This window comes from Podarcis vaucheri (genome assembly GCF_965113315.1).
Source record: "Podarcis vaucheri genome assembly, chromosome: 16".
In the NCBI taxonomy this organism is placed as follows: Eukaryota; Metazoa; Chordata; class Lepidosauria; order Squamata; family Lacertidae; genus Podarcis; species Podarcis vaucheri.
Genome location: NC_138754.1, coordinates 130,519 through 144,689, shown reverse-complemented (window position 1 = coordinate 144,689; position 14,171 = coordinate 130,519). Strand labels below are relative to the sequence as shown.

The 14,171-nt window shown below is 47.9% G+C and overlaps 1 protein-coding gene across 3 annotated transcripts in view; it reads left to right on the top strand.

The window, feature by feature from the left end:
* INSRR (insulin receptor related receptor) overlaps positions 1-14,171 on the top strand; it is a 36,059-nt gene that overhangs the window by 414 nt on the left and 21,474 nt on the right. For 2 of the 3 annotated variants that reach the window (XM_082202042.1, XM_082202041.1), the window contains exon 2: positions 13,555-14,115. In XM_082202042.1, the coding sequence (XP_082058168.1) occupies positions 13,555-14,115 (561 nt within the window). Of the gene's footprint in view, positions 1-10,670; positions 10,737-13,554; positions 14,116-14,171 lie in introns of those variants that run through there. The other variant, XM_082202043.1, reaches the window with a different exon arrangement.

Genomic DNA, 14,171 nt, shown 5'->3' with positions numbered 1-14,171 from the left:
TGCTGGGTCTCTGGGGGGGGGGTGCAGAAGTGCTTTGCGGGGGGGGGGAGTGGTGCCCAGGTGGTGCTTTGCTGCAGACTCAACTCTCTCCCCCCTCCCCAAGGCGTCAGCCCAGGTAGGAAGAAGCCTTCGACTTGCTCACTTCACCAAGCGCCCTGCAAATTGGCCCAGAGCAGAGTTTGGAGATCTCAGATTCCGCGCTCAAGAGTTGGCCGGGACAGACAAACACCCCCCCCCCCGGACACTTCCAGGCGGGACTATGGCAGATAAAGGCCGGGTGGCCGGGGGTTGTTGTTCGCAGCATGTCTCTTATGGGCAGCTGGGTGGTGCGGGGGTGCTGAGAGCCCCCCGGGCTGACTGGGCCCCGCATTTGAGGGGCTTGTCTGAGGGGGGAAAGAGCTTCCCTTTGGAGCGTGTTAATTATTGTAATAAAGGATCTCACTGGGCAAGAGCTCCTGGTATTTAACCCATCAGTTGTCCTGGTCCGCTTATTAAGAATGATGTAAGGCAGGAAAACTCTTGACTGATAAACTAATTGCAGCTAGAATTAAAACTCCGCAAAAAACACACGAGAGCAGTTACAAAGCCCTCTGCTGGTGGTGAAACTAGCTCTCTGGATAAGATTTAAGAGAGGAAGAAAATGTTTGACTCATGTTGTCTTGAGTGTGTTCATATTTCTGCGTGTTTTGTTTTTAAATAGGTGATTTGGCCAAGGGAGAGTCTCATTTACTGATGTGTTTATCGTGTGTGTTGGCTGCTAGAAGGGAGAATTACTTTGTGTGTTTGTTTTATTGGTCTTCGCTGAGCATAAGTATTTATTTTTTTCCTTTGGGGAAATTCAATAAAAAGTCTGCATCTGTACTGGAATTGTTTAAGCACCTCTAAAATATATATTTAAAACAATAAACTGTTTGCTTCTTGCTTGCTGCCTGGGCTCCTTGGGAAGAAAGGGTGAATGAATGAATGAATGAATGAATGAATGAATGAAAAACTTTGGGCACCTTAGAGACGCCACCCATTTATTATGGCCTAAGCTTTCATGGGCAACAGTCTACTTTGTCAGATGTGAGCGGACTGTAATCCACAAGTGCACTTATGCCAGACTTTGGCAACCTAGTCACACAATATTTCTCTAACTTGGGTCTCCAGCTGTTATAGGACTACAGCCCTTGGCGTCTACCTACCTGTGCTGTTGTGGATAAAGTGAGGACAGCAGGTGTGTGAGGGAACAGGGACCCAAGTATCTTGTGTAAACTGGCCGGATTTATAGGCCAGGCACACAAAAGTAACTTTCTCTGTTGGCAAACAGAGCAGAACCAAAACACAGAGGTTCTTGCAAAGCAGGTTGTGTTTGGCTCAACTGAGGGAAGAATTTGCCCCACATAAGAGGGGAAACCACCCCTCAGTCCCCAGCCCATTGAGTCAGGAGCAAAAGGTTGGAGGAACAGATGATCTGATGCTAGTAAGTGGCAGCAGGGGTCCCTGGAAACCGGCAGTTGTGGGGATTTAACAAGACCCCCAGAGAGGGATCCCGGGGCATTGCTGCTGTGAGCAGAATGGCAGAATCCAGGCTATGTGGCTCTTAAGCCCCCCAGGACCATCAGGATTCACAGAGCTGCGAACTGGAAACTTACCCTGCTCTTCCCAGCCCTGCTTGAGTCGACTGGTGTATAATGAGGTCAACCCAAGCTCCTCTTCCCACTTGTGTTGCCCAGAAATTGGTATTATTCAAAGGCAATTGCTCCCTCTGGCAATGAAGGCAGCACACAGCCATCATGCCTAGCCTCCCTGAATACAGTGGTACCTCGGGTTACGGACGCTTCAGGTTACAGACTCCGCTAACACAGAAATAGTACCTCGGGTTAAGAACTTTGCTTCAGGATGAGAACAGAAATTGCGCGGCGGCAGCAGGAAGCCCCATTAGCTAAAGTGGTGCTTCAGGTTAAGAACAGTTTCAGGTTAAGAACGGACCTCCGGAACGAATTAAGTACTTAACCCGAGGTACCACTGTATGTCTAATCCCCTTTTACAACTGTTGGCCATAACTTCCTCTTGTTGGAGAGAGTTCTGTGATTTAACTGCGCTCTGTGCAAAGAAGTCCTTCGTTTTGTCAAACCTAAATGTTCCAATAATCAGTTTCATTGGGTGTTCACAAGTTAAAGACTCCCTGCCTGAAACCCTGGGGAGCTGCTGCTGGCCAGGGCAGATATTGCTGTACTAAATGGGCCCCAGTGATCTGACCAGGGCCGGATTGAGGTTTGATGAGGCCCTCAGCTCCTGAAGGTAATGGGGCCCTTTATATGTCCAGCTGTCCTTTGTCAACAACAAATTGTCGCTGTTTTTCGTGTTGAATATATACTATATGGTAATTTACGGACCTAATAGGTATCTAAAGCCATTTGCACATGCAGAATGTAGACACCCTATATATAGAAAGGAGCAAACCAGTGATATTTTAGGGAGCAAGCGGGGCCCATTACTTACACCATAGGAGCCCACACAACACAAAACACTGTTCCTGTATGTAATTTAATTTTATTTGTTTTTATCATATTTTGGAAATGTACATCCATTTTTTCCCTTTAAGTTTTCTGGGGTCCCCCAAGAGAGTGGGCCCCTAAGCTATAGCTTGTTTAGCTTATACGTAAATCCGGCACTGGGTCTGACGTGTTGCAAGGCAGCTTCCTCTGTCCCTAGATCCTGCTGCCTGAGAGAGCCTTTGGTGGGGAGAAGGCACTTCCTGTGCCCCTTTGCTGGATTCCAGGGGCATAAAGGACTGCAGGGAGGGGAGTCACAGGAGGCCTGGGTGGCAACTCTCGAGGCAGCAACAGGAGAGCCCTAGACCAGAGATGAGTCTTTGTGTGTTGGTGGGGTGGGGGGCAGCTTCCAGCTAACTCCAGGTGGGAAAGGCAGGAATGGAGACATGGAAGAGGAGGCTGACCCTTGCCCTAATGGGGCCAGCTGGCCAGGAGGATCACCTTGGGGTCCAGCCAGCATCTGCCCGCCAGGCTGCCCAGGTGGCCTCCCTTTGTTAACATGGTGCTGGTTTTGCCTTGGAAAGCTCAAAGCAGCTCATGCCCCAAGCACTACAATTTTAGCTAAGGAGAAGCCCCCACCCCGTCCCCACCAGCCCACTGGGATGGTGGTGTTTAACTGAGAAAGCTGGCTGAAAACCTTGCCCTACCATTAGGCAGAGTGAGGCGGCTGGTGCTGAGGTGTTGGGAGGACAAAGCTGTGGACTCTCTGTAGCTGGTCAATCAAAGTCATGATGGTCTTTACCAGATCACAGGCACCCCAGTATAGGGAGAAGGCTGCTTTCTTCTGAGTCAGACCATTGGTCTGCCTGGTTCAGTACTGGCTACACTTTGTGGCCGTGGCTTTCCAGGGTTTCACACTCAGGGTCCTCTCCCAGCTCTGCCTGGCAATGCCAGAGGGAATCGGACCTGGGACCTTCTGCATGCCAAGCAGCTGTTCCACTGCTGAGCTCCTGTCACTCACAAAAACCCACATCTGAAGAGAGGTGATTGCGGCTTCTAGTCCACTGTGCCAGCAAGTGCCTCTGTTCTAGGCATGAGCTTGCCTTGTCCAGCCATCTTTCTCCCGGCTCCCTGGGCAAGCCAGAGTCCCGGCTGGCGCCTGGTGGTCTCTGAGGGGAGCTGGTCCCCCTTCGCTCCCCTTCCCTTGTGCCTCCCGAGAGCTCCAGCCTGGTCCTCTCTTGTTGCCAGGTGGAGTGTTTGGGGTTTGAAGTTTGCGTTTACAGAATTTAGCCCCGGTGTTTATAGTAAATGTCAGTTTGGACTGAAACGTTGCTCTGGAGGTGATAATTTGGCTTCAGGTTTCACATACACACACCAAGAGAGAGGAGCATGGCAGCAGCAGCGGCAGCAGAACCGTCACGCCAAGACAGGGGCTCCTTTGCTGCCCTTTGCAGCCACGGGGAGACGGACTTCGGAGCAGGTTGTCTATTTCTGCATGTTCCTGGGGAAGCCTTTTACATGAAGGGGGTGGTGACCAGGGCTTTTTGTCAGCCGGAACTCCATTCTGGCACCTCTCAGGTGGGCGCCATTTGCCATTCTAAGAGAATGAGAGAGTTCCAGCACCTCTTTTTTCTAGAAAAATAGCACTGGTGGTGCCTATTGGGGACGGGGCAGCATCCTTTGAGTGCCCCCACTACCACCTGGGGCAGGCGATTTGCAGCCCGTCCTGAGGCCTTGCTGACTTGCTCCAGCTCAGGGCCAAGAGCGCCTCAAGCTCTTTCACAATGGCCCCTCACCTCCCAAGCACCACCCTTCCCTTGCCATTTTGACAAGCAAAGCTGGAGGATCGCTCCCCGGTTCTCCTCACAGCCCCCCCCCCGAGTGTTTTGTCATACTTAGCAAACACTGAGATATCAAAATACTGTGAGCAAATATTTCCCGTGGCTATTCAGACCTTCTGGAACAGAAACGGAACTGTTTAAACAGGTGATCAAACAGGGCTTTTCCCCTGGACATGATGCCTGAGCGCAGCGCCTTCTCCTCCACATCTCTCTGGGCTGCTCCTCTTGTGCCTTTGCTGAGCATTGTAAGGCATGTACCACAAACGTACCATTAGCTGGAGAAAGGAAGCAGCAAGTTTGGGCAGGTGCCAGATTCTCCTTTTGTGAAAGATGGAAGCTGAGCATTTGGGAAGCTGCAGCCCCCTCGCCAGGAAGCCAGGAAGCCCCTCTCAGGACCATTCGTTTCCCAGCCACTCGTAGTCGTCTGGACAGCAAAGCAACTGGGGAGCTTTTTCAGGGAGAGTTCAAAGAGCCACCAGTTCATTTTTTTTAATAGATATTTATTAAGTATTTTCCATTTCAATACATTAAAAAACCAAAAAGAAAAAACAAAAAAAGAAAACATATACAGTTTACAATCCTTATTTTTCTATAACATATTTCCCTGACTTCCCCACACCTCCCCTTCTTATATTCCAATTCAAATTGTTAATTCAACAAGTTCTTATCCCCAATTTTTAACCTTTTTATATTTAGTTCAATTTAAAAAACCATTTTACAACATCAAAATTTATACATCAATGCTCATTCTTAAATCTTAAATCCCTTTTCTAAAGTCGACCCAAATTCCCTTCCACGAATTCCCCACTTTTCATACTAATAACAAAACAGAATAAAAAGAAAAAAGACGGATTATAATTATGCACCCTTTGGATCCCTAAACCCCACCCCGTCCCCTTTCCCGGTTTCAATCCCCCACAAATGTCCATCAGTCTTAATCTGCTATCAGCCTGTAGATCTCACGTCCGAGGCCCTTAATTGTCCCTCAGTTCCTCTCTGTCGGTTTTTTTGATAGTCCTTAATATTAAACACCAGATCTCGGAGACACTCTGGCCCGATAGGGACAATGTTTCTTCCAGCCAGACCTCCATACTTAAAAGTGGAGCCCAAATCTTGTTTCTTACTCCTTTCAAGTCCAAATGTCCCCAAAGCTCCAACTTTCACCTTAATCAAATTTGTAATCCTTGGGTCTTCAGATCTCCACATAAGGAGATCTCTCCATTCTTCAATCTCGAGCTCGGACCAGATTTTCATCATCAAGTTCTTATTTTCCTTTATAACCATCATGTCAGGCCTCTGGCTCTCCTTTGTCATCTGCAACATTACATCTCCTTCCTTTTCCTCAGAAGCAACATGTATCTCTTTCTCCACACTCTCAAAGTTCTCAAATTTCTCCTCTTGTCCAGCTGCATGAACTTCCTGGATCAAGTCCTTATCAAATTCAATGAATTTGTTTACTGTTAAGTCCAGAGTTGCAACGTTGGTAGCCAAAACATCAATTTGGCCTTGTAACTTTCCCAAGAGAAAAAAACCTCTGTCCAATTTAGCTCGAATTTTCCCTCCTTCAGCCATTCTTGTAATGTCCCAAAAACCCCTCTAGAGGGATTTTGGTTACTTAGTATTCCTTCCAGTTCAAATCCAAAAATCAAGTTAGTTTGTATCAGTTTTTCCTTATTTTCAACAAAATATAGCCAAATTGTAACAAATATAACCAGCAGAGACAATAGAAAACAAAGTTCTCTTTTCCTGTCTTGACAGCTAATTTGACAGCTGTCAAACCCTTCAATATCTCTTCAACAGGCTCTCTCGCGGATCACTCCCGGGTCCGGGGGGGGGGTGGCACTTCAGCTCCCAAAATTAGCTCTTATCCTCCAGTAAGATTACTTAAACTGCCAAATCGTGAAATTAATGTCTTTACCCAATAAAAAAGAAAAAATCCTCTCGACCTTAGTTAGCTGGTCCGTGCTTTAGATTATATACAAGACGGGGAGACGGACTTCCTGTTTGCGACTTCCCCGATCGTGCCTAATTAAAAATAATAATAATAATAAAAATTCTTTACAAATTCAATTTCCGTACTACTCATGGGTTGCTGCTTTAAAATCCAATTGTTCACAAGAAGAAGTCAGCGCTCTCCGACCATGGCATGCGGCTTCACTCTGCAGGAGAAGCAGTCCGACTCTCAGCACCGCGGCACTCACCCCGTCCCCCGTTCCGAAGCCTTTAAAAAGGCTCCTTCGCGGGTCGGGGGGGCGCAAATGGTGCCCGCCGAGTCACCAGGTTCACAGGCTGCACCGCCTGTGATTTTTATTTTTTTTTATATAAAATTTTTATTAGTTTTACAAAAGTTTTTATAACAAACAAACATAAAAGAAAGACAAACAAACAAACAAATATAATTTCAAAATGTCCTTTCATAGACTTCTTTCCTCGGACTTCCCCATACCTCCCCTTTCTGCATCCTCATGTCCAAATTTTTATAGCAACTTATAAGTGTTTTTTCCCATCCTAATTCATCATAGTCCTTTCTTAATCTGATCTTATATTACTGCAACCCTTTCTCTCTGTAAAATCTCGACATTCTAAACTTCATCAAGTTTATAATAGTTCTTAAGATAAATCTTAAATTTCTTCCAATCTTCTTCCGCAGTCTCCTTTCCCTGGTCACGAATTCTGCTTGTCATTTCCGCCAATGTCATATAGTCAATCACTTTCATCTGCCATTCTTCCAAGGTGGGTAAATCTTGTGTCTTCCAATACTTTGCGATCAGTATTCTTGCTGCTGTTGTTGCATACATGAAAAAGGTTCTATCCTTTTTTGGCACCAATTGGCCGACAATGCCCAAGAGAAAGGCCTCTGGTTTCTTAAGGAAGGTATATTTAAATACCTTTTTCATTTCATTATATATCATCTCCCAGAAGGCCTTAATCTTCGGGCATGTCCACCAAAGATGATAAAAAGTACCTTCAGTTTCCTTACATTTCCAACATTTGTTATCAGGCAAATGGTAAATTTTTGCTAGCTTAACTGGGGTCATGTACCACCTATAAACCATTTTCATCACATTTTCCTTTAAAGCACTACATGCCGTAAATTTAATACCAGTGTTCCACAACCTTTCCCAGTCAGCAGACATAATATTATGACCAATGTCCTGTGCCCACTTAATCATAACTGATTTAACTGTTTCGTCTTGTGTATTCCATTTCAACAGCAAGTTATACATTCTTGACAAATTCTTAGTATTGGGTTCTAACAATTCTGTCTCAAGTTTTGATTTTTCCATCTGGAAGCCAATTTTCCTGTCTTGTTTGAAAACCTCCATTATTTGATAATAGTGGAGCCAATCTTGTACTTTGGGTTTTAGTTTTTCATGGCTCTTTAATTTCAGTTTCTCTCCATCCTGTTCTAAGATCTCGCTATACTTTGGCCATCCGACCTCCATATTAACTTTCTTGTGGGCCTTAGCCTCTAAGGGTGACAACCATCTAGGGGTTTTGTTTTCCAACAGATCTTTATATCTCATCCAAACATTAAGCAACGCTTTCCTTACAATATGGTTTTTAAAGGCACTATGCACTTTGATTTTGTCATACCATAAATATGCATGCCAGCCAAATGCATTATTGAAACCTTCTAAGTCCAAGATATCTGTATTCTCGAGGAGCATGCACTCTTTCAGCCAGCAGAATGCTGCTGCTTCATAGTACAATTTTAAGTCCGGCAGGGCAAATCCCCCTCTTTCTTTTGCATCTGTTAATATTTTATATTTTATTCTGGGCTTTTTGCCCTGCCAGACAAATTTCGCAATGTCTTTCTGCCACCTCTTGAAACAGTCCATCTTGTCAATAATCTGCAAAGTTTGAAATAAAAATAACATTCTAGGGTCTAGACCCAAATCCTGCGGAGCCGATTCCCTCCGGAGCTCGGAGGGAATCCGCCATTTGCCGATGGCGCTAACCCGGAAGTCTTCCAAAGAGCCACCAGTTCAAATGCTTGGCAGCAGAGCACAGGATCTGCACACAGGAGGCCCCTAGAAAGGAATGCTGTGATCACCAATAGTCAGCATGGATTTCTGAAAAATAAGTCATGTCAGACTAACCTGATCTCGTTTTTTGACAGAATTACAAACCTGGTAGATGAAGGGAACGCAGTGGATGTAGCCTACCTTGATTTCAGCAAGGCATTTGACAAGGTGCCCCATGATATTCTTGTAAAGAAGCTGGTAAAATGCGGTCTTGACTATGCTACCACTCAGTGGATTTGTAACTGGCTGACTGACCGAACCCAAAGGGTGCTCATCAATGGTTCCTCTTCATCCTGGAGAAGAGTGACTAGTGGGGTGCCACAGGGTTCTGTCTTGGGCCCGGTCTTATTCAACATCTTTATCAACGACTTGGATGATGGACTCAAGGGCATCCTGATCAAATTTGCAGATGACACCAAACTGGGAGGGGTGGCTAACACCCCAGAGGACAGGATCACACTTCAAAACGACCTTGACAGATTAGAGAACTGGGCAAAAACAAACAAGATGAATTTTAACAGGGAGAAATGTAAAGTATTGCACTTGGGCCAAAAAAATGAGAGGCACAAATACAAGATGGGTGACACCTGGCTTGAGAGCAGTACATGTGAAAAGGATCTAGGAGTCTTGGTTGACCACAAACTTGACATGAGCCAACAGTGTGACGCGGCAGCTAAAAAAGCCAATGCAATTCTGGGCTGCATCAATAGGAGTATAGCATCTAGATCAAGGGAAGTAATAGTGCCACTGTATTCTGCTCTGGTCAGACCTCACCTGGAGTACTGTGTCCAGTTCTGGGCACCACAGTTCAAGAAGGACACTGACAAACTGGAACGTGTCCAGAGGAGGGCAACCAAAATGGTCCAAGGCCTGGAAACGATGCCTTATGAGGAACGGCTAAGGGAGCTGGGCATGCTTAGCCTGGAGAAGAGGAGGTTAAGAGGTGATATGATAGCCATGTTCAAATATATAAAAGGATGTCACATAGAGGAGGGAGAAAGGTTGTTTTCTGCTGCTCCAGAGAAGCGGACACGGAGCAATGGATCCAAACTACAAGAAAGAAGATTCCACCTAAACATTAGGAAGAACTTCCTGACAGTAAGAGCTGTCCGACAGTGGAATTTGCTGCCAAGGAGTGTGGTGGAGTCTCCTACTTTGGAGGTCTTTAAGCAGAGGCTTGACAGCCATATGTCAGGAGTGCTCTGATGGTGTTTCCTGCTTGGCAGGGGGTTGGACTCGATGGCCCTTGTGGTCTCTTCCACCTCTAGGATTCTATGATTCAATTCCTGGCATTTTCAGGATGGTCTGGGAATGCCTCCTGTTTCTGAAACCCCGCGGAGCAGCTGCCGGTCAGTGCAGACAATGTTAAGCAAATAGATCTAGCTAAAAAGCAACATTTTATGTTTCTATTTAAATGGAAACTTTGAGGAGTGTCATCTAGCTTTATTTTTAGTGGACGGCTGTGGTCGGTGGGACAGAGTCCAGGCTTTGCATGCAGAAGGTCCCTGGCTTAATTTGTGGAAGGAGCCTTGCAGAGCGGTGGGCAGCCCTCCCAACGGCCGCACTGGGGCAAGGTCTGCGGGGAAGAGTTGCTGTGATCTCTAGGCCTGCGCTGTTTCGGTTTCTTTGAATAAAGAGTCAACTTCACTCGCACCGGCTGTTTTATTGCTGACTCTGGGGCCTGACTTTAGCCTACAGCAGTGGTCTGATGCTAACAAACTGCATACAGCTGCTGTTGGAGGGGAAGAGAGTACCATATATATGGTGATATCCTATTTAAATATTTTTTAAATCCCACTTTCCAGCCCCAGAAGGGCCCAGAGCAGCTTGCAGATCTCTACCATCTTAAAAGCCGTGACACCAAAGGAGAGTGGCTGGGGAGGGAGGAGGAGGTAAGAAACCCAGGGGCCAGTTTTTCTGCAAAGTGGATCAACCCAAGCTCTTGGAGCCTCCTTCTGGGCACGGCTGCGGCGGCTGCCATGATGAAATTTACCGCTGGTGGGAAGCAGGCAGCTGCCTCTCTTTGCCTTGCTGTTCATGTTGCCCAGGAGGAGGTAATGAAAACGACCTCTGAGGGCCTGCGCCCACCTCCAAGTAAATACTGGCATCCGGGGACAGAGATTAGAGCTGGGCTGATGCCAGGCCTCCTTCTGTAGTGCCCTTCCTCTCTTCCTTCCTTATCTGCCTTTCTCTGGGGAGAGACTGGGACCGGCCTCTCGGCCAACACCAGGGAGCCTGACTGCTGCTGCCGGAGGACAGGAGCAGGTGTGTCTTTGCAGCAGAGCCACAGTGTGCAGGCTGGCCGACAAGAGCCAAGTCAGGATCCCCACAAGGCTCACCTCTGCCTTGCAGAGCGCCAAGGGGAGCGGATGGCAAACCCCAGACGGAAAGTAAGACTTCCTTATATATATACAGTGGTACCTCAGGTTACAGGATGAGAGCAGAAATCGCGTAGCGGCGGCCCCATTAGCTAAAGTGGTGCTTCAGGTTAAGAACAGTTTCAGGTTAAGAACGGACCTCCAGAATGAATTAAGTTCTTAACCTGAGGTACCACTTTAGCTAATGGGGCCTCTGGCTGCACCTGCTGCCGCTGCCATGCGATTTCTGTTCTCATCCTGAAGCAAAGTTCTTAACCCAAAGTACTATTTCTGGGTTAGTGGAGTCTGTAACCTGAAGCCTCTGTAACCCAAGGTACCACTGTATAATCTCTCCCCCCCTACCTCTTAGCAGTTTACAACAATATAAAGCATTAATGACAACAATATTGATTGTAAAAAAAGGAAAAAACAGAACCTCAGAGTGGTTTACAAAATGATTAAGTGAGAAAATTAAGAAAGATTTCCAATACTTTAAAACTTGCAAGAAGTTAAAATACTAAAACAGATTAAAAAATCCACAGCAGCATTTCCAAGCATCTGGGTAGGCTTGTCCAAGCAATTTTTTAGCAGGAGCCAAAAAGAGTCCAGCAGAGCCACCTGCTTGATCTCAATAGGCAGGGAGTTGCAAGGTGCTGGTGCCACCCTCAATGACCTGGTTCATTTATTAAATTTGTTTACCGCCCTTCCTCCATAGTTCTCAGGGCAGTTCACAGTATAAAAATACAAGATAAAAACACAAGATAGATAATTAGAACAAGAACAAGAAGCAGGAACCCCGTAAATGCAGAACAGCTTCTGCGTGGCACCTGCGTGGCACAATTCTGCCAAGCAAAGCAATTCGGAGGGCATGTGGGATAAAGCTTATTTTAAAGCTTCTTGTAGGGTTGTTTTTGTTGTTTTACTATAGTATTGTTTTACTTTTCTGTTCAATGTGTCCTGCTTGGCCACTGTGACAAGAGAAATGCGACTAATGGATCCATAAGCCAAGCTGCTTCAGGGTCTGGGAGGAGGCCTATACCTTCCATCAGGAGCAACAAGACGGGTGTTGAAAATGGGGCGTCTGGCCCAGCAGGGGTCTTGGGCCTCTCCCTGGGGGAGGGTGTGGGGAGAGGAGCAATGTGGCGCCTTTGCCGTCTCTTTTCCTTGTAATTCCTGTTCTATTTTCAAAAGCGCATCCTGCGCTGTCTTGTTTCAGGCCACCCCAATCTCTGAGCGCTGAGAGATCCCAGGGGTTTGGGATGCTTCCCCAGAGTGCGTGTTTCCCTTTGGAATGAGGCACACAGGAGACTGCGGTGTCTTTATGATATGTGGTTTATTTACACATATATACAAACTGAGCCTACACAGGAGGGGCTCCCAGCCTCCAAACCCCCAAAAGGTCTTGCTTCTTCTTCTCTCACAGCCTTGGATCCCATCAGAAATCAAACACTGCTTTCTGAGCCTCTCCTCGCTGCTTTACTTCTAGCGCACGCCATAGCAAACTCTGCTGTAAAACTCAGGCATTTTCCTTCTAGCTACCTAAGAGTTGAAGTAGGGCCCCCACCCACTTATTGTCTGGCCCAGAGCCCCCTTTCCTTTGTTCTCTTAATGGCCCATCACCCAGTCAAGTCAGGAAGCTTGCCTGGCTTCGCTTTAACACTTGCTGGATCCAAGGATTAGAGGGGTTTGACCTAGAACCTAGAACAATATGTTAGGAGAAAAAGTGCATAAGCTGTTATGGATTAGTGAAAATAACATAAAATGCAGCAGCGGGGGAAACTAGGAGAGTTTAGTACGGTGCTTTTAATGATTGTTTTGTTCTGCTTTTTAATGGTGAGATATACATCTCATCTGCCCCCTGTTGTGGCCAGCTGAGTTGGCAGCATATACCGTACTTTCCGCCCTATAGGGCACACCAGCCCATAGGGCACACCTAGGGTTTTTTTTTGGGGGGGGGGATAAAGAAAAAAAAATTCCCCCCCAGGCACGGGCTGGGGCGGGGGAAGCCCGAGCTTCCCCCGACCCCAGCCCCCAGAACAGGCTGCTATCCGCAAGCCTTGGGAGCCCGGTGGGAACTCCCGCCAGGCTCCCCGGGCTTGCAGATATCTGCCTGAAGCACGGGGCATGCTCCGCTGCGCTCCCTGGGTTTCGGGCTGCAGGCTGCTGTCCGCAAGCCTTGGGAGCCCGGCAGGAACTCCCGCCGGGCTTGCAAGGCTTGCGAATAGCTTCCTGAAGCCTGGAGAGCGAGAGGGGTTGGTGCGCACCGGCCCCTCTCGCACTCCAGGCTTCAGCGAAAGCCTGCATTCGCCCCATAGGACACACACACATTTCCCCTTCATTTTTGGAGGGGGAAAAGTGTGTCCTATAGGGCAAAAAATACGGTAAATACTTTTCTAAATAAATAAAGTGCTGGTGGGTTGTCACGTGGACTTAAGAACTGTTGTGGAAATGGGGTGAGCTGAATATAAGATTGGGAAAATGGGAAAGCACATTTGAGAGGTCTGTCCATCCTGTCTTCTTCTGGCTGTTCAGACAGACAGAGGCTCCCTGTGTCAGGCAGAGGCCCTCTGAGGAGGTTGGAAAGAGCACCCTCTCCTGCTGGGCCATTCACACAAACAGGCGGTGGAAGAATGTTGAGATTCCTGCATTGCAGGGGGCTGGACTAGATGACCCTGGGGCGGGCTCCCTTCCAACTCCATGAGTCTGGAGCCTGAGGGGTGTTTGTGTGGGTCAAATGCTGCAGTCTGGAGAGATTCCTGTGTGCTGGAACAGTGCGGGAGGTGAAACGCATGAGCTGTTCTTCCTGTCCTGCTGACTCATTTTCTTTCCCCGCCATTCCCCATTTCTCCAGTCTGCGAGAGCATGGATATCCGCGTCGACGTCTCCCAGCTGCGGAATCTGGAGAACTGCACCATCATCGAGGGCAACCTGCAGATCCTCCTCTTGTTCACCACCAGCAGCCAGGATTTCCACCTCTTCAGCTTCCCCCGCCTGGTCATGATCACGGAGTACCTGCTGCTCTTCCGCGTCTACGGGCTGGAGAGCTTGCGCGACCTCTTCCCCAACCTGTCGGTCATCCGGGGGACCAGCCTCTTCTTCAACTACGCCCTGGTCATCTTTGAAATGCCGCACCTGCGTGACATCGGCCTGCACAGCCTGACCAACATCCTGAACGGCTCCGTGCGCATCGAACGCAACCAGGAGCTCTGCCACATCTCCACCATCGACTGGGGACTGATGCAGCCCCCCCACGCCCTGGAGCAAAACATCATCTTGCACAACAAGCCCGCGGAGGAGTGTGCCGACGTGTGCCCGGGCATCCTGGACGTGGAGAAGCCCTGCGTCCAGACCCAGACCAGCCTCAAGGGGCAGCTGGAGTATCGCTGCTGGACCTCCAGCAACTGCCAGAAAGGTGGGGTGACCCAGGTCCACCCTGGGCGTGTGGTGCCTGCGGCGGCCTTGAGAGGG